Source organism: Equus przewalskii, chromosome 9 (genome assembly GCF_037783145.1).
Source record: "Equus przewalskii isolate Varuska chromosome 9, EquPr2, whole genome shotgun sequence".
Lineage (NCBI taxonomy): Eukaryota > Metazoa > Chordata > Mammalia > Perissodactyla > Equidae > Equus > Equus przewalskii.
In genome coordinates this window covers 9583730-9609750 of record NC_091839.1, presented here as the reverse complement: position 1 = coordinate 9609750, position 26021 = coordinate 9583730, and the positions used below count along the sequence as shown (strand labels likewise).

The window sequence follows — 26021 nt, the reverse complement described above, 5'->3', positions numbered from 1 at the left end:
GAGTCCTCCCCCCGTGTCTCTGGCAGTCAGAGCTCTCTGAGAAGAGATGCTGACACAGACACAGAGGGAGAAAGTTAGGTCAGTCAAGGTCATGGTCTGGGGTTAAGAGTCAAGATTAAGGGGCCAGCTCTGTGGCTAAGTGGTTAAGTTCGCACGCTCCGCTGCGGTGGCCCAGCGTTTGGATCCTGGGCGCGGACATGGCACCGCTCGTCAGGCCATGCTGAGGCGGCATCCCACATCCCACAACTAGAAGGACGTGCAACTAAGATATACAACTGCGTACAGGGGGGGTTTGGGGAGATAAAACAGAAAAAAAATTAAAAAAAGATTGGCAACAGTTGTTAACCCAGGTGCCAATCTTTAAAAAAAAAAAAAAAAAAGAGTCAAGATTAAGGTCGACGTTTAGAAGCACAGATTGAGAGCAGGATCAGGGAGAGGGGTCAGAGTCAGGGGCAGGGAGGGGATAGAAATCGGGGTTTGGGCCAGGAGTTGAGAAATTGAAGATTGAGGACCAGAGCCAGGGTTAGGGGTCAAGGCTGGGATCAAGTCAGTGATAGGTCAGGGGTCAGGTTAGGGGTAAAGATTAGAGGCTCTCTGAGTCCTTAGTTGGGTGGCTCCATAGTCCAGAGGTCAGGGGTTAGGGGTCATCACTAGGGGTCAGGATTTGGAGTCAGGGGTCAGGGTGAATGCTCACTGGGCCCCTGGCCTGGCTGCTCAGTGTTATAGCCATAGCCCTGGCAGGGCTTGAGTTGGGTCAAGGTCAGTGGTCAAGATCGGGTTCGAGGTTGGGGTCAGAGTAAGGGTCAGGGTTGGGGGGAGGGGGTCAGTGGTGCAGATGTAGCCCATTGAGGTGCTGAGTTGGGTCAGAGATCAGGGGTCAGGGTTTGAGTCCAGGTCGGGCTAGGAGTCGGGGTCAGGCCCAGAAGTCGGCACTCACTGGGCTCCTGGTCGGGCGGCTCGATGTTGTAGCCATAGCCCAGCAGGGTGCGCACGGCCTGGCAGAGGCTGTCCCGGTTGCTGCGCTTGGTGGCCTCATCCAGCAGACGATAGGGCACAAGGCGTGGGTTTCGGCGTGCGGGGATGTCCTGCACCGAGCTGTAGCTCCAGCCCTGGGCCACGCGGTCTCGCGCCCACACATTGTGCCCGTTCTCTGCCAGCCGGTCCACCAGTGTCGTCTGCGCTGGTGTGAGCCGCACGTGGCTCAGGTCCAGCGGTGCCGGCTTGTACCCGTTGCTCATCATGTACCTGCGGGGTGGTGGGGCTCCGTGGGATGAGACCCCCCTCCGCTCTGGACTCTGTGCTGTGGGATCCCCGACTCCCGACCCTTGCCCCAGGATCCCAGGATCCTTCACTCTGAGCTTTGGAATTTCTGGCCTTTGATGTCTGACATCAGGGTTCTACAACTCCCTCAAAGAAGCTTGGAGATACCTGACCTCTGACCCCAGGATCCTGTGACCTTAGCAAGGGCTTTGACTTCACTGACCTCTGGCCTCTGTGACCCCTTCATCCTGATTTTGGGAGCCTCCTCTCGGACCCTGGAATTCTCTGGCCTCTCACTGCTAACCTTGAGGTTTCTTACCTCTGACCCCAGAATCCTATCACTGCAGACTCCTGGCTTTGGAGTCCTTCACTCTGAACCCCAGCTTCTGTGCCCAGGACCTCTCACCTCTGACCTCTCACCTGTAATTTTAGGGTCTCTCACTTACACCTCCAATAACTCTCACCCTTTTCCGTGGGCCCCGTGCCACTAAGTCAGAGATATTACCACTGCTTTCATTCTCCCTGGCTCCACGGCAGGCCCTGGCCCCGGGTCCTGACTCGCTCCCACTCTCTCTGGAACTCCCAATTCAGCCATCCTGACACCGCCCCAGGGCCCTCCCTACTGACTCCAGAGCCTGCCCCCTGCCCCTATGACCTTCACCCTAACCCGCGGCCCCTTCATCTCCGACCTCAATCTCCCCACAAGACCCCTTGACTGCCCCAGCCTTCACCACAGCACCCCCAGCCTGGATTCTGTTCCCAGATGGGCCCCGGGCCACCCACACTCACGTCTTGGGGAGCTTCGTCTTCTTCAGGTTGTCCTCCGCCTTCTCATCTGCCATGCCCACGTGGCAGCCCAGTGCCAGCAGGGTTCTGGACGGGGACAGGGGACAGGGTCATGCCCGCCACAGCCTCCCTGCCCCTGGCCCTGTCTCCCCCAGCCTGGGCTCCCCTTCCCCCTCCGCTCCTGTCATCTCTGACTCTGGGTCTCTTTGACTTTCTGCGTGTCTTTGTCCCCATCTCTCTCTGGGTCTCTGTCTCTCGGACTCCCGTCTTTCCCTGTCTCTTTGTCTCTGTATCTCTTTGACTCCGTCCATCTTTTCCTGTCTGCTTCTCTCCCATCTCTTTCTGCCTCCGTCTCTCTTTCTCACTGTCTGTCAGCTTCTGCCTCACAGTCTCTGTCTCCCTCTCTCTGTTTCCCTTCTTGTCTCTCTCACTGTCTCTCTCAGTCCCTGTCTCTCCTGGCCTGCCCCCAGCCCGCATTCCCCGGTGCCCCCTCACTTGAGCGTCTCCCCCGACATCTGCAGGTTGTAATTCCGCTCGGGCTCTGGGAGGCTGTGGAAGTTGACCAGACACGGGTGCAGCCTCTTGTTGTCATCCCGAACCTGGGGAAACCCCAGAGTCAACTCCTCGGGTCCCCTTCCCTCCCCCCAACACTCCCACGCTATGGCCTCTGACCTCCAACCCGTAGTTCTGCCTCTGGAAAACCAAGGTCCCCCCTGGTGCCCTAAAGTCCCTTCCCCCGCCACCGGCCCCTCCCCGCCAGTGAGCCCATCTCACTCCTCCCACAGCAGGTCTAGCCTGACCCGCTCGTGCTGCGGGCAGCCCCTCACCGGGCCATAGGTCCAGCCCTGCTCGATGCGGGTCAGCGCCCAGAGTTCGTGGATGTTTTCTGCCAGCTTCTCCCGAATACGCTCCAGATGGGGAGGCAGGACAATCTGGGGGAGGGGGGACAGTCGTGAGGTCCCTGAGGCCCCTCTAGCCTGTGCCATGACCCCTCGTCCTGAGAACATCTATGGGCCAGGACAGGGCCCCTCACGTGCTCTCTGGACCTTTCCTGCCATCCCGCAGCCCTGCTCTCAGGGTTGACACCCAGCTAAATAGGGACCTCCCATTACCAGAACTAAGGAATTCTTTGGGAATGGGCCTGTCTCCCCCTGTGGACCAGGAGCTCCACGGGGCAGGGCCTGGGGCTACCTCTGTCTCCACCACTTGCTCAGCCCTGCCCAGCCCGGAGCCAGGCCCAGAGGAGAAGCTCCAGAAATGTTTGCTGAATGAATGGATGAGTCTCTTTTCCTCTCTGTGCGATGAGGATCAGAGCAATATTAACTCGTAATACTGACCTCTGAGGATTCAGTGCAATCATTTCCATAAACCACTAAATGTCGTACAGTTTATAGAAATGGCTGGCACACAGTAGGTGCCTAATAAATGTTTACACTGTTCGTGGTCTGCAGGCAAGAGATAATGGTTGGGCCAAGGCCGGCCATGGGGAGGAGAGGAGAGGTGGGAGGGATGTGCAGGAAGCCGAGTGACAGCCCATGAGGCTGACGGGCTGGGGGGGCGGGGGGAGGCATCCAGAAGGAGGCCTGGGGCTCTGGCCTGGCTACAGGGGGCTGGCAAGTTCACCCCCGAGATAATGTTACAATACAGTAACTGTATCGAGTACTCACTATTTACTCAGGACAGTGCTTCGCATGATTTAATTCATCTAACCTTCCTCACAGATGAGGAAACTGAGGCACAGAGAAGAGAAGCCACTTGCCCATAGTGGACCTTGTAGTCAGGCCCCTAAACACTATAGCCTCTCCTATGGGGACATGCCTGGGGGGAAGGTGGGGAGTTCAGGCTGGGATAATGAAAGTGGGAGCAGCTGGAATAGAAGAAATGTCTGACACATAGCACTGGGTAACATCACAGGCTTTGGGATCAGATGGCCTGAGTTCAGATCAGCTGTGTGACCTGCACAGGTTGCTTAACCTCTCTGGGCCTTGCTTTCCTCAACTGTAAATTGGAGGCAATAATAGTACTTTCTTGAGGAGGCTAAACTGGGATTCTCCCTTGATCGAGTCCCTTACCTCCTCTCTGCCTCAGTTTCCCCATCTGTTAAAGCACAAGGTCCCCAACTTCCAGCTCAGCTCCCCACCTCCCTGACTCCTAGGAGAGTCTGCCTCCCCAGGAAACCCTTGCAGGGCAGGCAGTACCTGCACAGTGTCCACGGGGCAGGGCACAAAGTCAGTGTGTGAGAGGCAGCGGCTGGGGCCCACCAGATGGGGCCCCCGGGGGCCCTCTCGCCGATACTCCTTGATGGGTTCCAGATGGAGTCGCTCTCTCGGGAGCACAGCCTCATGGCACGGGGCATAGCCAGGGGGAGGGAGGAACTTGAATTCGCCATGGCGCCCACCAAGGAGGAACCGCACCCTGGACGGGAGGGGGGGCCAACCGTGAGGCAGTTCACAGGGCAGAGTCTGTGCTCAGGGGGGTAAGGGAGCAATCCTGGGATCAGTGGAAGGTTCTGGGGAGACCTGAGGTCACTGGGCAGTCATGGGGTCACGGAGGTCATTTAGGAGTCAGGAAGAAAAGTCTAAGTTCAAAGAGGATGTCTGAGGCCAATGGGAATCATGGGAGGATGAAAAGAGGAAAGTGTGGGGCCACTGCAGAATTAATGCGAGGTCCTGGGAAGGCCCTCGGGAGGAGACCCTGGGTCAACAGAGCATTTGGGGACATTGGCAGGTTTGGGGGAGACCAAGAAGTTCCTTTGGAAGGCACCAAGAGTCTCGTGTAACTGTGAGACAACCGTAATCGTCCCTGAATGATCGGGAAGTCATTCACAGAGCTTGGGGTCACTGGGACAGACTGAGTTACTAAGAGGTCTTTGAAATAACTGCGGTCATTGAGGGGTCCCTGGGAGATTATGGAGCCACAGGAAGATGATCGGGAGGTGCGGGCATCACTGAGAAGCTATTAAGAGCATGGAGTCATTGGGACGGTCCCAGATCATCGGGGGGTCCTTAGGGGGGTCTGCAGTCATTAGAAGGTCATTGTCAGATTCTGGAGTCATTTGGAAGTCATTGGAATGGCACAGAGTCACTGGGAGAGTCTGGGGTTATTAGAAGGTCATTGTGAAATTTGGGGGACACTTGGAAGTCATTGGAAGGACATGGGGTTGGGGAGAAAGTGAGGTCATTGGGAGGGTCTGGGGTCATTGGAAGGACACTGAAAATGTCTGGGATCATGTAGAGGTCACTGGGACCTTCACGTAAGGGTGTGAGGGTGGGCTTCTGGGTCTTAGCCTCAGAGGAGGCCCCGGAGTGACTGGGGAAGCTGTCTCAGGACAGTCCCAGGTCTGGGGACAGGGACAAATCCTTACTTGACACCAGCCGAGAAGCTGACCACAGGGAAGAAGAGCCCGTCAAGGTTGAAGGCCTCAAAGACGCCCTGCACGGGACAGCCATTGATGCGGAAGGAGATGGACGGCACGCTGAGGTCCAGGCAGCAGCTGACCACGTCCTCAGGGGCCAGGAGGTGCTGCCCGGGGTAAGTCACCAGGCGTGCCACGTGTCCTGCACCAGGGTCACCAGGGAGGGGTCAGAAGTCAGAGGTCCCGTGGAATCAGTGGTCTCAATAGACAAGGGGCAGATATTAGAGGATCTATGGGGTGTGAGTCCCTAAGGTCAAGTGTTCCCGTGGAGGGTCCTGTAGCTCTGAGATTAGGGGCAGAGGTCAAGGTTCCCCTGAGGTTAGGATCCTGAGAGCTATGGGATCAGAGATTAAACTCGCCCTACAGTTAGGATCCTGGTACCTTTGGGGTCAGAAGTCAAAGATTAGAGGTCATAATAATCTGGGCTGTTTTCTGGCATTGCTAGGGTCAGAGATCCTACATCTTGTGGGGTCAGAGTTCTGGAGGCTATGAAGAAATGTGTTGGGGGCACATTTCTGGAAGCTCTAGGGCTAGGGTCTTGGGAAATGAGGAATTAGGAGTCAAAAGTCGGCCTGGTTTGGGGGTCAGGATCCCAAGATCCCCAAAGTGTGTGATAAGAATCCTGGAATTTCTGGGATCAAGAGTTAAAGTTGAGGGCCCGCTAGAAGGGCCCAGGTACCTGTCCAGAGATGCAGCCCATCGAAGCCGTAGGAATAGAGGTCATCGCCGACCCCATTGCCGCCCCAGCCCTCGCCGCCCCCGGGGTAGGGGCTGTAGCCCTCGGTGAGGGCCCAGCCCACCCGCAGGTGGGTGGCCTGAGCTGTCAGGAATGGAGCCACCTCGTCCACCATCACTTCAAAGTACCATTTGCCATACTGCGTGGTGCCCTCTGCTCGGCCCACGAAGATGTTGGGGCGGATGCTGCAGAAGAGATGGGACAGGAGAGCGGATGAGGGAGAGATGGAGAGGAGGGCCAAGCTGGTGGCGGGGAGGGGAGAAAGAGGTACACACACCGGAAAAAAAGAAAGGCAGAGACATGGAGACAGAGAGTAAGAGACGGAGAGAAAACAGGGACAGAGAGACATCAAAAGGCAAAGAGAGATAGGAGAGAGACAGGGAAAAAGAGATGGAGGAGAAAGTGAGAGAGAGACAAATGGAGAGAGAGACAAAGAGGAGAGAGGGGGAGGAAGAGAGAAAGAGGGAGAGGAGCAGACAGCGGCAGAAATGGAGCAGGGAGGGAACAAGAGTGGGGAGCCGGCCGGAGCTGGGGGACAGCGGACATCTGTGAGGACTGGGCACTAAGTCCTGGGGTGGGAGATGGAGGAAGGGACATCCACCTGGGCATGGAGTCCCTGAGTCAGGGACAGGGTTGAGAGGTCTGAGTTCTGGGGTCAGGGTGAGGTCAGGCTGGGGTCCGGAGGTAGGAGCCAGACCTGGTGACATAGTTGATGAGGTTTGTCTGCAGCAGAAGCTCGCGGCCAGGGAGCAAGTTCTCGGTAATGAGATCTTGGTTGGAGCGCACGGCCACGCCATTGCACACACACAGGGAACACAGCACATCCAGGACCTGGAGGTCAAAGTCAGAGGTCAGGGTATGAGGGCACAGGGTATGGGGGTCACGGGAGGCTCAGGGTGGGAGGTAAAGGACGATGCATCAGGGTAGGAGATGGAGATTTTGACTGAGAGAAGGTAGTGAGTGGGAGGTGAGGGATCACAGAGAAAGGTCAAGGGTCAAAGAGAAAGGTCAAGTGAAAGGCTGGGGGCCATATGAGGCAGAAGCATGAAAGGGTGGGGTCAGTGAGAGAGCACGGGGCAAGGATGAGACTGGACATCAGCAGGGGTTGCAAACTGGGGTCTCCAGGGGCCAGGTGGATAATGTAAACACGTGAAGTGGTGAGACAATGCAATGGGGACCAGTAAGACCTGTGGCAAACTGGGGAGCGTATACATACGCAGCCCACCCAAAGGCTATGAGATTGGAAAATTCAAAAAAGATTTCAGAGATCTAACGAAACACATCTGTGGCCCCGAATCCGCTTAAGAACCATGAGTTTGAGACCCTTGGGTTGAGACGGAAGCATGTGGGAGAGAATCCAGGTGAGAGATGAGATGGCGGAGGGGAGTGAGGGAATGGGGAGGGGTCAGGGTTCAGAGTTCGGGGGATGAGAGGTGGGTGAAGAGCCGACCTTGTGGTTCCTCCCATGCTTGTCCAGGAGGGAGATGATAGACTTGATGTGGTTCTCTTGGATGATGTTCAGGACCTCGGGGCTCTCGATCAGGACACAGTACAGCACCTCCAGGATCCCTGGCCGGGGAGCAGAGTGAGAGAGGAGGTGGCTGCGGCCCTCCCCTCCCCCAAGTCCCAAGTCCCTGTCTCCTCCCTCTGGGTCCTCCTACCGGACGAGGCCTCCAGCCGATCCAGCTTGCTGACCAGCCAGTCCAAGTTGTTGGAGAAGAGGGCACAGTTGGTGCGATTGCCACGGATCAGAGAGGCTGAGGGTGGAAAGAGGGGTCAGACCAGTGGGACCGGGGACCGAGGGTGCTCTAGGCAGCGTCAGGACTTGGGGCCCCTTACCCAGAAGTTCATACAGCAGGTTCACAATCTCTTTCCAGGACTCGGCTGCCTCCTCCCCTGCAAATTCGGCAAAGTGGGCAGCAGTAGTGTAGACATTTAGGCGGTCGATGCAATTCAGGACCAGGGCCAGCATCCCCTGGGTGAGCAAAACCGGGGGCTCACCACAGAGTCCCAGGCCCTCCCTTCCTTGTCTTCTTGGATTTGCTAGTTCACATGCCTTTAACAACGAGCAACTGTGCGTCCCTAGACCTAAGCCAGCGCCATTAGCTCCGTGTCCCCTGCGCTCCCATCACCCTCCTGTCCTCCTCAGCTCCCCACATTGTCCTGTCTGCCTCTGCCCCCAACACAACACATCCTTATTAACATCAGGACCGAATTCACGCTTCTCTTTCCAGCAGTTCTCTCTCCATCCTTTCCACTTCCAAGCACCCCCCTCCTCGTTCCAACTGGCCCGGTTCACTCTCCGCACCACCCATCAGAGAGATTTTCTCACTTGCCCCTTGCTTTTTTACATTTTAGTCTTTTGTCTCCCTTTATTGTGAACTATCACAGACATACAGAAAAGCACATAAAACACATTCTGCCAGTTGTCATTATTCGTGGTACTTAGATTTATAAAGTCCCCGGGAACACTGAATCAGTGACTAGGAACCACGGCTCCCAGGGGACATACTGACAGTTCCTGTGGGTCTCTGCTCACATTTTCACCAGTCAATCAATACACACCCTCGTTTTACGTGCGTTTCTGTTTAAAGACACTTACTTACTACATATAGTGCTGATTCATTAACGTTAAATTCACAGCCAACAGCACTGTAACTGAGCCTGAACGATGCTGATCTGACACACACATTTTCTCTGCGAGGCACATCACAGCCTCCTTACACTTAGGGACACTAGCAGCACTTCACCGCTATGCTCAGGGGCCATTTTAAACAGTGGAATCAGCAAAAAGCACAAAAATGCAAAAAGTGTGGCGCTGAACAGACCATGAATAGGACACTTGTTTACATCTGGAGAGCTGAACCGAGAAGGCAGAGTGTTGCCTTGTTCAGCCTCAGCTGGAAACATACACATCAGAGGACTCAAATCCTTGGCCACTCTGCACACGTCCGTAAATGACCACAGACGTGTTGCAAGTATTGATTTGGGGCGCTACAAACAAGGTTTAGCAGGTAGGCAGATTTGCAAGGACAGAATCTGCGAATAATAAGGAGCAAATGTATATGACGTAACAAATATAAGGAACATCTGTGTAACCATGACCCAGGTCAAGAAGGAGAACGTGGCCAGCCATGCAGACTCCCTGGGTGCCCCTCCGCATCACACAGCCCTCTCTGTTGGGGATAACCGACATCCTGACTTTGATGGCAACGGTGTAACTGAGTTTTGACTAGCACCAGAGGCAGAGCATCACGGCAGCGGGCACAGCAAGGTTGGAGTCACACAGACTGCCTCTGCCACCAACTAGTTGTGACTTTAGAAGACCTAACCCTCCCGTGGCTCCCAAAGGGTAAGTCCTCACCAGAGCCTGGCCCTTGTCGCCTGTCTGCCTTCATATCCCCCCTCTCCTCCTCTAGGCTCACACGGCCCCAGTCGCCCTGGCCTCCTCCTATTCTGGAACCTGCTCAGCACACCCCCACCTCATGGCCTCTGCACTCGGTTGTCCCTCTAGCCCCCCCATCTCCCTGCCCCAGGTGTCCACCTGGCTCCCCCTCTTCCCTCAGGTCACCCTCCCTGACCACGCTGTTTTCGATTGCAGTAACCCCACCACTCCCTGCCAGGGCCCTGCTTTATTTTTCTCCTTAGCACTTTTCATCATCTAATATACCATATAATTTACTTATTTATTTTATTGATCATCGACCCTTCCCCCCATGTCAGCTCCAGAAGGGCAGGGATGTCCGTCTGTTTTGTTGACAGCTGTATCCCCAGCATATTTGTTGTGTAGATGACTGTTATTTCATCTCTCTGTGCTTCAGTGACCCATCTGTAAAATGGGAACTACAAGCCCCCATGGGGTGATGGGGAGGATGCCACGTAGACAGCGCCCTTAACACCTAGTAAGGGCTGAGTTCAAGGTGATAATAACTACTACTAGCACTCGTATAGCATCCACTACGCGCTGGGCCTGTTCTAAGCACTTTGCATACACTAATTCCATTCCATAAGGAAGTTTTGTTACTGTTACTATTATCCTTTCTGGGTCGGCCTCCCCCCATCAGGCTGGGAGTCCCTGGAGAGAAGGGAGGGCCAAGTTGGAGGCCTTTAAATGAACATGTACCCTTATCACCCTGTGGAGACGTCAGACCCTCCGACCTTTGTGCAGCCCCTCCTCCCAGCCCCTCGGCCCCTCCCACTCAGACCTGGAGCTGAGCGGAGCCCCCAACATCTCTTCCCTTCCTGCTCTGGTAACACACAGACTCCCAGCCCCTGACCCCCGCTGAGGTCCCTCCCTGCGCTGCCCTCCCTGACGCCTGAAGACCCACCTCTGGGCCTGCCTCTCTCCTCCATGCCCTGTTCTCCTTCTGTCTGCCCACCCCCAGGCCCGCCCCCAGAGACACCGCCCCCTGAGTCTCGCAGCCTCACTTCGCTCCTGTTCTGACTTCTCCCCAGTCCTTGCCTTCTCTTTGGCCTTGAACTTCACTAGGCCCCGCCCCTCTTCCATGTGAGGGAACAAGGCTGGCCCCGTCTCATCGCTCCAGCTCCATCTCTCTCACAGGCCCCGCCCCTGCTCCACCACGCGCCCCGCCCCTCATCAAGGCTCCGCCCACAACCACAGTCCCGCCCCCTAAGGGCCCCGCCCCCCCCACTTGTCCCCGTTCCTGCGGCGCCACCGCCTGGTAGCACAGGCCGGGGTTCCTCCTCGAGGCCCTCCACCAGCCCCACTCCTCTCAGATCACTACTTCCCAGGTCCCTCAGGCCCCGCCCCGCCACTCCTGGAGGCTCCGCCCCCGACATCGCGGCCCCGCCCCTCCCGCAGGCCCCGCCCCTGCGCCCACAGGCCCCGCCCCTCCCTGGCCACGGCCCCACCTCCTCCTGGAAGAGGCTCTGGCGGTTGCGCAGGCTGCGCAGCTTGCTCTGCTTCTCCTCGTGCTGCAGCTCCTCGGAGGGCGGCTCCATGTAGCCGATGAGGTCCTGCAGGCTCAGGATGACGCCCTCGATGGGCAGCGCCGTGCCGGCCGGCGGCCCAGAGCCCCGCGGCTTTCCGCTGAAGCTGTCCAGGCCCCTGCGGGGACCGCACCCTGGTCAGCAGGGGGCCGGGAGCGCTGGATGTCGGGGATGCGCTGGCGAGTACCCACCCTGGTCCCCGCAGGACTCCCACAGACACAACAGAGCGGGAGACTGAGACACGGAGAGAGAAGGCACTGGCCCGAGGTCACCCAGTGGCCAAGGGCAGGACTGGGACTGGGACTCACGCCTGTGTAGGCACAGGGGTTCTTGGAAGAAAGAGACAGGGCTGGGGAGGTCCAGGGTCAAGGGTCTGGGTGCCAGGGGTGTGGAAGTTGGGTGGCGATGGGTCAGGACCATAGCTGTCGAGGTTAGATTAGGAGTCAAGAGTATAGAGGTTAGAGGTTAGAGGTTAGGGGTCTTGTGTATGTTAGACGGGGGTGTGGCTGTCAGAGGAGAGATTAAAGGGATCAGGTGCATGAACGCCAGGAGCATGGGGTCCAGGGGTGGCCTGGCACCCGCACAGAGTGGGCGGTGGCTCACTTGATGAACTGGTTGTAGAGGCCAGCGGTGCTGTAAATCATGCGGGCAGCCTGGGACTCCTCGTGCTGGCAGCGGGTCAGCGAAAGGGCATCGTCCATGTGGCCTTCCTGGTGCAGCATGGCCTGGCAGTGGGGGGTCAGAGAAGTCAGGAGGGGGCCCTGCCACCCAGGGCCATGCCCCCCAGACTCTATCCCCAAAGCTGCCCCCTCCCCCACCGAATCTCTCTTCCAGTGCCCCTTCCTCCTCTCCCTCTTTATCTGTCTCTGTGGTTTTCATTCTCTCTCTCTCTTTCCCTCTCTCTCTGTCTCTCTCTGTCTCTCCCTGTTTTGCCTGTTGTCTGTCTCAGGCTGCATCCTCTCCACTTGTATCTACTCCTGTAACATCCCCCCCCACCGAAAGTTCTAACGGCACCCCAAACAGGTCCCAGATAGACCGCCTGATCACCTTTCTGGGAGGTGAGACCATCCTGGCTGCCGGCTTCCCCCTGAGCTGACCTCCCAGAGCCCCACCCAGTCCCCGGGCTGGAATGCCATCCACCTGCTGATGCCTCCCGCGTCTCCCCGTCTGGACCAGACCCACATGTTCTGCTCATGTATCCAACTGCAGGCCTTATTTTCACAAACGGGTGCCTCCCTGGTCTTCCCACTCATTCACTCAGCGCGTCTATGGAGCGGCTCTGTTCTAGGCATTGGGGGTAAAACTTCAGGGCTCTGTCCCCTTGAGCTGATGCTTCACTCTCCCCGACTCGGTTAATGGCACTTCCATCCTTCCAGTTGCTCAGGGAAAAAGTCATCCTCAACCCTTGTCTCTCTTACCCTGTATCTAATCTGTCAGAAAATCCTGTTGACTCCAGCGTCAAAATACAACCAGAATCCGCCACCTTCCACTCCACAGTCCCACCCAGTCCACTGTCACCTCCCCGCTGTACCATTGCAGCAATTTCCTTCCTGGTCTCCCTACTTCAGCTCTGCCCCCCACGGGCTATTCCCATAAGCAGTTAAGGACCCTGAGAACCTGACTCAGGTCACCTCCCTGGCTTGCTCAAAATGCCCTTGTGGCTCCATCTCAGCAGGGTAAAAGCCAGGACCCTCCTCATGGTTCACAAGGCCCCACACAATCTGCTGCCATCCCCTCTCTGTCCTCATCTCCCACAACTCACCCCTCACTCACTCTTTCCTGCCAAACTGGATCCAACCTCATTCCAACCTCAGGGCCTTTGCACATGCTCTTCCCTTTGTCAAAAGTAGCTGTATGACTATGTACTGCATTAAAGGCAGTTTATTCGCCATGTCTGAGCACTGGGAGGGCAGGGAGCAGGTCTGTATAGCTCGCCTATTTTTCCACACACACATCCAGAACCACTTAGGTACTCAGTAATTTGTTGAATGTGACCCTCAGTCTGTCACTATCTGTCTTTTTCTCTCTCTGTCTGTCTTTCTCTGTCTTTTCCATCTCTGCCTCTCTGTGTCTATCTTTCTCTATTTTCTGTTCATATCATTTTGCCTCTGCCTTTCCCTGTCTCTATCTCTCTCTGCCTTCCTCCCTCCCCTTCCTCTCTTTCCCTCCTCCCCGCACCCCCCCCCCATATATATCCCTCTTTTTGCCTCTCTCTCTCAATCTCAATTTCTTCCCCAGTCTCCATCTTCCTCTCGGCCCCATCCTCAAATTCGTGAAAGCTCAAGCACGACCTCCCCCCGGCCCGCTTCCTCCCCTGCCTTCCCCCACCCCTGCCCCTGCTAGGCACCCACCTTCTTCTTGAGCACGCCGAGCCGCAGGGCCTTATGGTCCGGGGCAGCATAGGTGAGCCACAGGCCCGAGGCCACATGCTGCACAAAGCACAGCGACTCCCCGTACTTGATCTCCGGGGGGCCCATGCCCTCCACGTCTCGTTTGGGGCCCATATCCAGCTTCTCCTGCAGGGACAGGGGACACTGGTCAGCCTCCCCTGCCTGTGCGTTTAACGGGGGAGCACCACCGGGAGACTGCAGGGGGGGCTGCAGTGGGATTTGGGGCTCGGGATGGGGGAAGGCACCCTGACGCCGCTGACCTTGGAGACGCGGAAGCAGAAGGAGGTGGCCTTGGTGTGAGCCTTGCTGGCATCAACCACCATCAGGCCCTGGTCCTCGGTGAGCGCCAGGTACCGCCCGGTGGTGACGTGCCGGATGCGCAGTGGCTGGCCCCAGCGCAGATGGCTCCCGCTCCAGCTGCGGAGGGTGAGGGTGAGGGGTCAGAGGACCCCCAGTCCTCCCACGGACACCACAGTCTTGGTCCAAATCTCCCTTGGGACCCTCCGATCTTTCTTAGGACCCCCAGTCCTCTTTTAGGAACCCCAATCCTCTCAGGCCCTCACAGCTTCCTTGGGGCTCCCCAGATGGCTCAGTGCCCCCAGTTTTCCCAGACCCTTCATTTTCTCCTCCTCCACTCCCCACATTTTCACTAGGGACCCCCTCAGGGGCCCCCACCATCCCCTAAGACCTCCTTTTCCTCCAGGCTTCTAGAACCCTGAGGACCTTTGTCATTCTCTTAGGCTCCCTAGATTTTCCAACAAAACCCTCCAGTATCTTCCTCAGAGCTTCCTTCAAACCCTCTCTCTCCTTCCAGGCCCCCTAGGGGCCCCAACCCGCTCTCCCAGCCCAGCTCCACGCCCCCCCCCCATACCTGATTCTCAGTGGCTCCAGTCTCCAGAGGGAGCGGGCATGGGTGCACACAGCGCCCCCCTCATAGTGGACAAGTCTGGGGACACAGGAGGGAGGGAGTGAGGTCAGGGGTTCAGGCTGCAGCCCCCCAGATCCCCAACCTCCCTCATAACGCCCCAGCTGACCTTTGCCCCCTCCCAGCCCCCATCCCCAGCCCCCAGGCCCTCCTGTCCCCAGCCTGACCTGCGCTGGTCGTCACTGTCAGCAGGCGAAATGGTCAGACACTCATCCATGTGTCCGTGAAAGAGGCGGAGGACGTGGCCCCCGGTCACATAGCCTGGAGAGAAGCAAGAGGAGGTGGTCACCCTGGGGCTGGAGCCCCTGAAAGCCCAGGACCAAAGTGGAGTCAGGGGGCCCTGCTTCTCCCCTGCGGGAGGCTGGGGGTTGGATAGGCGGGTCTGCAGTTGAGAATGTGAGTGTCAGGGTAAGAAGGGGTAGTCTGAGGTTTGGGCTGAGTCTGGGCCTGAAGTGGGGCACTGAGATTTGGGGGCTGAGGCTGGGGATCTAAGTTTGGGGGTGTGAGCGTGCAGGGCTGGGGCTGGCGGGTAGGGGGGTCTGAGTTCGAATTTGGAAGGTTGAGTCAGACGGTTGTGTCTAATGTTCCCTGATGTGGGGGTCTGAGTTCCAGGGATGTGGGGTCTGGGTTTAGAGGTGTGTTGGCTGGGTCTGAAGTTGGGGTCTGAAGTTTGAGGGTGATTTGGGGGTCTGAGGTGGTCTACAGTTTGGAAGTCTGAGCTTTGGGGCCTGAGTCTGGAGAGATCTGAGCTGTGGAGTTGGAAGCTGGTGGTTCTGAGTTTTGGGGTCCATGGTTTGAGTCTCAGAGTGCATCTGGCTCAGGGCTCTGAGGTTTGGGGGGAGCCGAAGTTCGGGGCTCATGCTTTGGGGGCTCAGCCTAGGGTCTGAATCTGGGAGATGATTTTGGAGACTGGAGGTTAAAGTTGGGGGTCTGAAGCTGGTTGGCTGAGGTTTGGGGCCTGAATGAGGGGTCTTGGTTTGGGGTCTGAGTTTGGGAGTCTAACGCTGAGTCTCAGGTTTGGGATCTGGGCTCCAGGGTTCTGGATTGGGGGTCAGCTGAGATCCAAGTGCGAAGGTCACAATTTGGGGTCTGAGGTACAAGGCTCAGCTTGGACACATCTGAGGGACAATGTAGGAGGTCTTTTGGGGGGTCCCAGTTTAGGGGCCGGAGGCCTGGGGCCTCACCTTCTTCGCAGCCAGAGCAGATGGGGTTCATGTTCCACAGTGTCTGCATGAAGGAGGCATCAACCTGGAGCTCCCCACTGGCCGTCGACAGGTGCTGGGGGCCCCCGGAATGTGGCGATCAGAGACAGTGGGGTGGGGGGCAATAGTTCCAGAGTCAGAGGCCAGAAAGCAGGGGTGGAAGCCAGGAAACAGGCAGACGGGAGACCAAAAATTAGAGGTCACAGATCAGGAAATGGGAAATGGGGGTCAGAAACCAGAAGTTGATGTCGGAGTCAGGAACCTGGAAATTGGGAGTCAGGAAGTTGGGGCCGGAGAACAGGCAAACCTGATGAGGAGATGGGCTGACGGGGAGCCCCAAGCCCTGGGGGCAGCAGGAGCCCTGATGGGGGAGGCGGGGGATTGCTCACCAGGTAGCGCTCGGAGGAGACACTAACGAGGATGAGGTCATCCCCGACGCGGACCTTTTCTCCTTCTGACCTCTGCTTGGAGGCTGGGTGCGTCGTCCACCAACAGGCCTCTCCTATGGGGGCGAAAGGAGTGTCAGGATGCTGGCTGCCCAGAAAGCTCGTCCCCAGGGCTTTCCCTGCCACTGAGCCCTCTGCCCACCGTTCTCCTATTGCTGCCACCAACTCTGCCTCACCGCCCCCCATCCCTGCCCCTAGGGCATCCCCGTGCCCCTGCACCTATTGCATCCTCCTGCAGTCCCACGTCGAAGGCCAGCTTGTCAGTCATGGAGCGGGAGGTGGTGAGGCAGCTCAGATACTAGGGTTGTGGAGTGGGGGGAGGGGGGGTGTCAGTCTCCTCCCAGCAGGCTCTGCGCTCCCTGCCCCCTCCCTGCGCCGCCCCCCACTGGTGCACTCACCATGCCGCTGTGCGCATGCCGCAGCAGGATGGCATGGCCGTACAGCAGTGTCCTGTGTCCCCCGCCCTGGGACGACTGTAGGGGGAGGGAGGGCACAGAGTCGGCACAGAGTCAGCACAGACCCCCCAAGACATCTGGCCTCTCCCAGGTGGGAATATGCTCCCCACAAAATACCATGCTCAGGCCTGGCCGCAAGGAAGCCTCAGCTCAGACTGCAACAGATTCTCTGCCTCAGTTTCCCCACTCGTGGAAGCAGGGGCTGAGAAGCCTGTGGATGGGGTATTTTATATTTCCCAAAGCCCACTCTGTCCTCCCTGCCTCCTTCACCTCGTTCACCAGGCCCCAGAGTCACTCAGGGAGTTTGGACCGCTCCTTTGGGTATCTGGGGACACTTGGGGGCGCCCTAGTATCTCGTGTCCCATGGATTTCAACCCCCCCCCCCACCTCTAACCTGTCATAACACGGCTGAGCTGCAGGCAGTGTGCCCTGGTACAGACTAACTCATTGTTAAATATTTGAGCATCACCCGTGGGGACCCGTCCTGGGCTGCCACACACACCGAGCACCAGGACACCCAGCCCCTCTTTGTGGGGGCGATGCCCGGTCGCCTGATGGCATCATGCCTCCCATCCCAGCTCTCACATGCCCATGCTCTGAGGGGGCCATGTGATGAGGCCACTTGATCACATGGCGGACCCACTCCTGGACCGGAGGGGACCCACAGTGGGGGTGGGGGAGGGGAGGGGAGAGGTCCCATGCGGAGAAGAGCTGGGATCGGGGCTGAGGGAAAGGATGGGAAAGAGGAGAAAGGAGCAGGTGGGGGGGACGGGGGCTCTGAAGCCCCCACCTCCTTCCTTCCTGCCTTCCTGCCGGGCCTGTTCTGGGCTCCACAGCTCCTGACACCCGGGGTGGGGGGACTCCAGCCCCTGTGTGCAGGATGTGGGCCCAAGAGGCGGACCTGGGGTCAGGAGAGGTGGGAAGGACAGGTGACACCCGAGGCCAGACCTACCCACTTATCCAAATTGAGGGCCTGTTGGGGGCGGGGCAGAAAGAGGAAGAAGATCAGATGGTAAACGAGCCCCAGGTCCCCCGGGCCATCCTGGCCCCAGGGCCCCGCCCGCAGGAGCGGGAGCCTCACCTCCACTCCGGCCTCCACCGTGTTGGCCAGCATCTCCTGCAGGGCTCGGACCGACAGAGACTGCTCCAGGACGAAGCAACAGATGGCCAGATCGGGGGGCACATTCTGGGGGTGGGGGGTGGGGAGATGTGAGGCGGGGCTGAGCTGGCGCACCCCCTGCCCCTGGTCTAAACACCCACACCCCTTAGAGACCTAGATCTGACCCCAACCCCCCAAGAAGCCCTGCCCTCTGCCACCCCCTTCAGACACCCTGCATCCACCCCATTGCAGGAAACACCTCTGCCTCGGCTCCTCCCTCGAACACCTAAAGCCCACCCGAGCCTCACGGAAGCTTCCACCCTCCCCTTCCCACTCGGGTACCCCACGCCCCACCTAATGGCATAGGAAGCCCCGGGCCATGCCTCCCCCCTCAGACACACGGCACCGCCTCCAACTCCAGGGGACTCCTCTGTGCCCTCCCTGAGAAACCCCAATCTCTCCAGTCCCAAAGGAAGCCCCAGACGTCACCAGGGGACAGTCCCAGCGCCTCCTCCTCCCTCAGACACCTGGGGACACTGCTGCAAAATCTTGGCAGGGTCCAACCTGACGCCTCCCCCCTCAGTCTCACACCCCCTCACCTCAGACTCCCAGACGCCCTCCTCTTGAATCCAAGACCCTCTGCCCGCCTTGGACTCCACGTCCCCTCCCTCTCCTGCTCCCCACCCCCAGGTCACCTCCTCTCTCAGACCCTGCGTCCACCTCGCCCGAGACCCCAGGCTCCCTCCAACTTGAGCCTCCAACCTCCTCCTGAGTCAGCCCCCTGCTAGCATCCCCCTGCGCCCCCCACCCCAGGCCCTTTTGCCTTCCATTCAGGGCCCGCTGCCCCTGAGACACCTGCCTCCTGAGACCCCTGGGACCCCTGCCCTCCATCCTCAGTCTCCCACGCTTACCCACCTTGGACCCCCGGCCCCCTTTCCCTCTTAGCCCCCTCCCTGCTTTCTCCCCTGTCAGCATCCGCTCTCCAGACTCCTGGACCCCTCTTCTTTGGACCCCAGACTCTCCGCCCCTTGGCCGACCCCCTCCCCGCCCTCCGTCCAGCACACACCTGGGCGTTGCTGGTGGGCTCCAGGAAGCAGAGGCGATTGCCGAAGCCCTCGGCGGCCAGGCAGAGCTTGAGCTGCTCCTTGAGCACGGTGGCATTGCACTGCAGGACCACCTCGTCATCCTGGGGGTGGGACCCAGGGGTCAGAGCATCCCGCTGACGGCCCGCCCTCCTCCTCGTGAAGAGGATAGCAGCTGATAAACCCCACCCTCGAGATTTATCCAGCCAGGGCCCATGCTGGGCACTCTACACACTTCTAACATCCCCCTGAGATAGGAGCCAGTGTCACCCCTATCTTAAAACGGGGAAACTGAGGCTCAGAGTGTACATGGCTTGTCCAAGGCCACCCAGCTGGTAAGAGGAGGACCTGGGATTTGAACCCGAGTCTGGCTGGCTCTAGAAGCCTCCCGGGGAGGGGGTGTGCAGCGAGGTGAACCATCAGAGGGCTACAAGCACCTCGAGTTAAGCAGCTTTTAAGCCCAGCCTACTCTGATTTCTCTTTTGTGCACTGTTGTCACAACAGTTGTCATTGGAGGGCGCTTTCCAATGACACCTGGATGCAGTGCTGGGGCCTGGGCTGGACCCTGGACGGGGGAAATGCCATAAAGGGCAGCGTCGCGACCACTGGTGAAGGCTGAGTCAGGACCCTGGACGAGATAGTGGGGTCAGAGCTTACTGAATGTCCATGTTGATAAGTGTCCCTTGGTTGGCTAAGAGACGGCCCTGGTTTTTAGGAAACAGACACTGATGTCTTTAGGGGTGAGGGTATCATGTCCATGACTTACTCTCAGACAGTCCAGGAAAAAAATAGACAGAGAGAAGGAGAGAGGAAAGGAAGGTAAAGCAGACGTGCCAACATTTGGGGGAAATGACCGCAGGCCATATGGGAGTTCTTTGAATTAACCTTGCAACTTTTCTCTAAGTTTGAAATGATTTCGAGATTATAAATTAAAATTTTAAGTAAAATAAAAGCATTTTCTATGTGCTGGGTCCCATTCCAAGCACTTAACATGTATTAACTCATTTAATCCTCACAACAAGCCTCTGAGGTTAGTCCTATTATGTGAGCCTGTGGAAACTGAAGCCCAGAGAGGTGAAGTAAGTTGCCTGAGGTCACACAGCTGGCATACAGCATAGCTGGAATTTGATCCCAACACTGTGGCTCTATATGCCACCCTCTTAGAACACTAGCCTGCCTCTTAACACATTAGTATAGTAGCCCATGTCTACATTTATAACTAATATAAATGTACATGGGAGAGTACTCAACATTTTTACTTATAGCAGTCTCCATCAAAAATGAAGGGGTTAGGCGTCCAGCCTGAGGTCACACAGCCTCTAGCCCTCCCAGCATATCACACAAACATGTCCCACTCCTGGGCTTTGACCCACACAGGCAGCCCTCAGTCTGTCCATCCAGCCGGGGAGAAGGGAGGCAGGACTGACCCGCTGGCAGGAGGCCCCACAGTGGTTCTGGCCTGAACCCCCAACGCCGACGTCCAGGCACGTGCCGTGCGCTTGTGTATTTATAGGAATCGTATAGCTTGCATTTATCCAGCACGTACTGTCTGCTAGGCCTTCTGCTCAGGACTCTACATTCATCAGACAGGCACTTATTGAGCATCTGCTATGGGCCAGGCACTGGACGTAGAGCAGTGGATCAAGGGGACAGAATCCCCGTCCTCCTGGAGCTGACATCCTCGTGCGCGACACGCAATCAACAGTGAATAGATTCATCACTTTGATATCAGGGATAAGCGTCATGGAAAAAATAACCCAGGGTGCCGTAAGAGAGTGACTTTTGGGGTAGGGATGACATCAGTGAGGGGGTGAAGGGACAGCCTCTCCAAGGAGGTGACATTTGAGAAGAACCTTGTCCAAATAACGAGAAGGAATCAGGTCTGGCCATCTCTGGGGGAAGCATGCTCCAGGAAGAGGGGGCGGCCTGTGCAAAGGCCTAGGGCCGAGGGTGTTGGGGTGGCGAGGGAGACAGGAGGGCGGCAGGAGCAAGGGGGGAGGTGGGAGGAGAGGAGCTCAGAGGAATATTTGCATGGACCACTTGAATCTGACGGTACCTATTTCTGTCCCCACTTTCCAGATTAGGAAACTGAGGCTCAGAGAGCAAAGTAAAAATCACTTTCCCAGAGTGAGGAAGCAGGCAATGGCCAAGCCAGATGTAAACCAGACACAGGGGGCGGGTCACTACCCAGTGATTCTCAAACTTTCTCCTGCATCAGATTGAAGGGGGCGGGGGTCTGGTTAAAAATGCAGCTTCCTTGCTGGCCAGTCCCCCCGCCGTGACACCAGAGCCGGATGCAGCGGATCTGGCTGAGCAGGGAGTCTGTGCCATTAACCAGCCCCCAGGGGTTCTGACATGAGGAAGATGGGCACAGATGTTAGCTCAGGGACCCTCTTCCTCAGCAAAAAAAGAGCAAGATTGGCAACAGGTGCTAGCTCAGAGCGAATCTTCCTCACCAAAAAAAAAAAAAGTGTGTGTGAATGCACCTAATTTGCCCATTATACCATGAATGGGAGGCAACTCCATGTCCATCAGCAGGTGAACCGATAAACAAATTGTGGCATATTCCCTCGATGGAATACTACTTGGCAACAAAAAGGAGTGAACTCTTGATACACGCTACATGGCTGAATATCAAAAATATCACGGTGAGAAAAGAAGCAAGAGAGATGAGCACACAGTATATATGAAACACTAGAAGTGGCTGATGGAATCTGTGGTAACATAAAGCACATGGGGGCAGGTGACTACTGCTAAGAGCAAGAGGGAACTTTCTGGAGTCAAGGAAACGTTCTTCGTCTTGACTATGATGGTGTTTACACAGACGTGCACAGTTTGTCAAAACTCACTGGGCTGTAACGGCTAAAATGGGTCCAGCTCATTGCATGTCAATTATACCTCAAGAAAGCTTATTTCTTATAATATATGTATGTATGTGCATATACTGGGTTGCAATATAAAATATATTTATTGCTGGTGGCAGGACGTCCAAAAAGTTTGAGGAAACCACCACAAAACCTCAATAAAATGCAGGAAAACAGACCCAGACTGGAGCCAAGAGCTGCCAGGGTGAGGCCTCTAGAACCTGGCACTGGCCACATTGGCAAGTCTGAGCCCACTCTTCCTCTTGTGAAAGCACGGAGGGCTAGGCCCAGGGGCATCCAGAGATGACACTTCCTGGCCTTGACCTTGGGCAAGTGACTGACACTCAGGCCTCGGTTTCCCTCAGGTCTCGCAGGGAGATAAAGATAGGGCCCTACCTCAGAAGATAGGGCAGCGAGGATATAATTAGATGCCTCAGGAGGCTGAGGTCCTGAGCACGGGGCCTGACGTAGAGTGGCTGCTCAGGGGCTGATGGCCATGGTCATGGTCTTATTAGGGCCAGGGAGGGGGGAGAGCCCAACCCATGGTGTCTGCTAAGGGGCTGGAGCTGGGGCAGGAGTCCACGCTGAAGCTAGGCCTCCTCCCGTGGCCGAATGTCCAGCTGTCGCTATCCTTCACTACCAGCCCCAGCTGTTTGTTCCTCCCTCCCCGGAAACCAGACCCGGCTCACCAGGGTCCTATTCTGGGGCCGGAATGCTGTGTCAGCATTTCCCAGGGCTGGGAGGGGGAGGGGAGGGGCTAATGCAGGGTCAGCAGACCTGGCCCAGAAGAGAGAACATCCCCTGCCACCCTCACAGCCCCACACCCGGCTCAGCCCCTGGGAAGGGGAAGCCACTAGGAAAAGTGGGAAGGACTCCTCCCCCTCATCATCTCCCTGTCCCCTGCCCAGGCCCCAGAAATGTGGGCTATTCTGGGAGGGCCACCTGTTGTTCCAATTCCCATCCCTGCCCCCCAGCCGAGGATCAGAGACGCGGAGCTAGATGGGCAGAGCGAAACGCAGAGGGCCTGAAGCCAAAGAACAAAGACAGAGACAGAGACAGGGAGACAGAGAGAGATAGAGACACAGAGACAATCCAAAGAGACCGATAAGCAGAGACACCACCCAGAGACCATTAGGAGCCATATTTGACCCTCTTCCGTGAACCCCAGGACGGAAAGAAGAAGATCCAGAACCAGAGGGACCCCAGGAGACCCTCAGGGCTGGGAGTTCAAAGGAGTTGCGTCCTCCAGCCCACCCCAGCCCCCTTCCCAAGAACTTAAATAGGTCAGAGTCTGGAGCAAGAAGAGAATTAGGGCTGGGTGGGGGCAGGGGGGGACGGCTAAATTAAGCTCAGGAACTAGAACCACCTTCCCCAAGTGTCTGCGTCCAGGATGGTGGGAGGGGGTGCTCCCTCAGCGGTCCCCCTTCTCCGGGACCGATCGCTAATGTCAGAAGAAAGGGTAGCCAAAGAGCCCCCTCTCCATCTTTGGCCCCCAATTCTGCTAATTCTCTGTGGTGAGAAAGGTGGGGGAGACTAAGAGAGATAGACATGGAGAAAGAGAGAGTGACAGCCACCCAAAGGGACAGAGGAAGAGACTCCGAAGCTCAGACCACCAGCAATCAGGACAGAGACATCCAGAGACAGAGAGACACTCAGAGGGTCCCCAGAGACAGCCCCAGAGACCCCTAACGCAGATACGCACCGTTCGCAGAAACTGGACCTCATCCTCGCCCTCTGCTCCGTCACCCATGATGTCGAGGCCCGAGAGGCCGGGGCTGAGGTCGGGGAATAGGAGGAGGGGGCCGCGGGCTGGGCGGGCGGGCGGGCGGGCTGGGGGCGGGCTGGGGTCGGAGACCTCTGGGGACGCCTGAGGCCCCCCGCGGAGTAGATGGAACTGCGAGGAGGATGCGCGTGCTGGACAGAGCTGGACGGAGGGCCCCGCCCCCCGGTCCCCATTGGGCCCGGACGACACCGGCCACGCCCCTCGCCGGAGCCCCGCCCACAGGCCCGGGGTACGCGTGGAGGGTGGGGCGGCGTAGGGGGCGTGTCTAGAGGGTAGCTGCCCTCCCTCCACCTCCGCGGTGTGCAAGGCGCCGTCGTTCTCCCATTTCTCAGAGGGCAAACTGAGGCTCTGACCTGGGAAAGCCCCTGCTTGACGTCATGCAGCAGAGCCAGATGCGCACCAGGTCTCCCGACTTTAAAAGTTATTAAAAGCAAAGTCTCTGAGCCAGCCTGGACCCGAATCCCAGCCTTGCCCCTCACTTGGGGGGCAAGTCACTTCACCTCTCCGTGCCTCAGTTTCCCCAACTGGTAAGGAGGATTTTAATAGCACCTATCCCCCAAGGTTGTTGCAAGGATGAAATGAGATAATTTATTTATCTTAATTTAGCTCTTAAAACAGCACCAACGCCTAGTAAATGTTATGTTAGTGCTGCTATCGTCATCCTCCTCCTCATTATTATGAAAACTGATGAGGCAGGAATCCTCGCGGTAGCAGATGCCTTTTGCGCGCCTGCTGTATTTCAGGCCCTGAGTTAAGATCTTTTTACTGCATCTCATTTAGTTCTTGCTAACATAACGATAATCTTGCTAATGATTCACGTTGTTTAGAGAGGCAATAAAAATGTGTGGTCCTTGCCATGTATAGTTTTAAGGACATGACTGGAATAAACAATATATTTCTCACAACAATCTTGTCAAGTCTGTCCTCTTAGGGTGCCCGTTTTACAGATGAGGAAAGCCGAGCACAGAGAGGTGGAGTAACTTGCCCAAAGTCACACAGAAACTGAGCCAAGGATTTGAACCTAGAGCCAAGGTTCTTAACCATTCCGCTTTACTGTCTTGCTATTTGCATAAAATCTCCAAATTATAACAAAGCTCACTTCCCCACGGGGCCAGAGCCCGCCTCCCAGAGTTCTAACCCTCCCTTTCTCCAAGGGCCGCTTGAGCCACTAAGGGCCACTGGCTGGGCCACCTTTTATGCAGATGAGTGCCCTGGGCTTTGTAAATAGGAGAGTCCTGGGAGGTAGTCAGCTCCTTTTGGCTCCTGGCTGCCCCGGGCTGGAGGAGGTGCTGGCTCCCGGGGGCTCAGGCCAGGGGCCTCTGCAGTTCCTTCCTTAACACAGACGGTGGCGGGGCCTGGAGGCCCAAATCGCGACACCCCACGCACACCTGGGCCTCCTGCCAGGCAGCCACCTTCATGCCTCTGGGCCTCAGTTTCCTCATCTGTCAACTGGGTTAATCTGGTATGGTCGCCATCTCCTGGGTCTGGGCGGTACAGGGGAAGATTCCATGAGGAAACTGACTAGAGATGACCCCATGGTGACTGATCGATTCAGGGATCTATTAAAATTATTATTATTAACATGTAATGATATCTACTACATTCCACAAAACAATATCTCACAGCTCAATAAAATTATAAGAAAATGTTATTAAATGTATAATAATTTGCTATGCCTTACACCATTAAGTATTGATACAATTGTAATATATGGCACACAAGTTTGTACTATATTACTGAACTATGTAATTCATAATTATATATTTAGGCTAATATACAGTACAATACAATTTTATGTTTATTATACATTATATAATGCACACTTGTATATGAAATATTAGGTTTTTCCTTAGAATTTTATATGTAACCTACAATTGTTCTGTGTCATTGTGCATTATATCATAAGATATTAATAGTGTTTCTTTTTTGTGTCCGTCATCATTATGTGTTTGAAGACCTACTAGCCATGTTGCTTGGTGGACACCTGGTCTGTGGCTGTGGGGGCTTTGCAGGACTCCCTGGTGACTGTCCCCTTCTGTTGGTTCACCTACTCCCCTGCGGGTGGGCACCCAGGCTGCCCCCAGCTCCCCGAAACTAACATCGAGGTGAACGTCCTTGTGTGGAACTGAGGGAGCGTGGCCCAGGATGCAGACCTGGGAGCTATTCTATTGCTGGGTGAGAGGTCCGTGCACACACTTGATTTGACTAGATGGTGCCGAGTGGTCCACGGAAATGGCTGCCCACTCTTAATGTGTGGGGGTTCCCAGGTCCCCACATCCCCAACCTCCACTTGGCATTTTCCAGTGTCTAATTTTTGCTAGACCAGTAGGATGACTCACTGTTGTTTCAATTTGCCCTTCCCTGATCAGTTACCAGTAATTTCTCGAGTCTTCTCGGGTGCCTGTCCCAGTTTGGGATTTCGTCATCACCTGCTCATACTCTTAGTCCATTTTTCTATCAGAGTACCTGTCTTTTCTTCTTGCTGATTTGCAGCTGTTCCTTTTACATTCAAGATATTAATTTCACATTGATTTTAGACATTGTAAATGCCTTTTCCCGCCTTGTCATCTGATATTTGTCCCGTAGCATTCTCATCAAAAGAAATCCTTATTTGGATGTTATCAAATG

At 56.4% G+C, this 26021-nt stretch overlaps 1 protein-coding gene across 4 annotated transcripts in view; it reads right to left on the bottom strand.

Annotated features, from left to right (window-relative positions):
• Positions 1–23561, bottom strand: part of RYR1 (ryanodine receptor 1) — a 105779-nt gene extending 82218 nt beyond the window's left edge. For all 4 annotated transcript variants that reach the window (XM_070632710.1, XM_070632712.1, XM_070632711.1 and 1 more), the window contains exons 1-24: positions 23313–23561; positions 18731–18850; positions 17647–17751; positions 16509–16583; positions 16330–16408; positions 16054–16166; positions 15647–15740; positions 14630–14723; positions 14409–14483; positions 13798–13954; positions 13499–13663; positions 11751–11872; positions 11070–11265; positions 8037–8172; positions 7859–7954; positions 7648–7766; positions 6895–7028; positions 6141–6382; positions 5411–5603; positions 4245–4461; positions 2874–2978; positions 2542–2645; positions 2050–2133; positions 938–1245 (exon numbers count right to left, since the gene is read on the bottom strand). In XM_070632710.1, coding sequence (XP_070488811.1) covers positions 938–1245; positions 2050–2133; positions 2542–2645; positions 2874–2978; positions 4245–4461; positions 5411–5603; positions 6141–6382; positions 6895–7028; positions 7648–7766; positions 7859–7954; positions 8037–8172; positions 11070–11265; positions 11751–11872; positions 13499–13663; positions 13798–13954; positions 14409–14483; positions 14630–14723; positions 15647–15740; positions 16054–16166; positions 16330–16408; positions 16509–16583; positions 17647–17751; positions 18731–18850; positions 23313–23360 — 3181 coding nt within the window. In that variant the 5' untranslated portion in view covers positions 23361–23561. The remainder of the gene's footprint in view (positions 1–937; positions 1246–2049; positions 2134–2541; positions 2646–2873; positions 2979–4244; positions 4462–5410; positions 5604–6140; positions 6383–6894; positions 7029–7647; positions 7767–7858; positions 7955–8036; positions 8173–11069; positions 11266–11750; positions 11873–13498; positions 13664–13797; positions 13955–14408; positions 14484–14629; positions 14724–15646; positions 15741–16053; positions 16167–16329; positions 16409–16508; positions 16584–17646; positions 17752–18730; positions 18851–23312) is intronic.
• Between the last annotated feature and the right edge of the window lie 2460 nt (positions 23562–26021).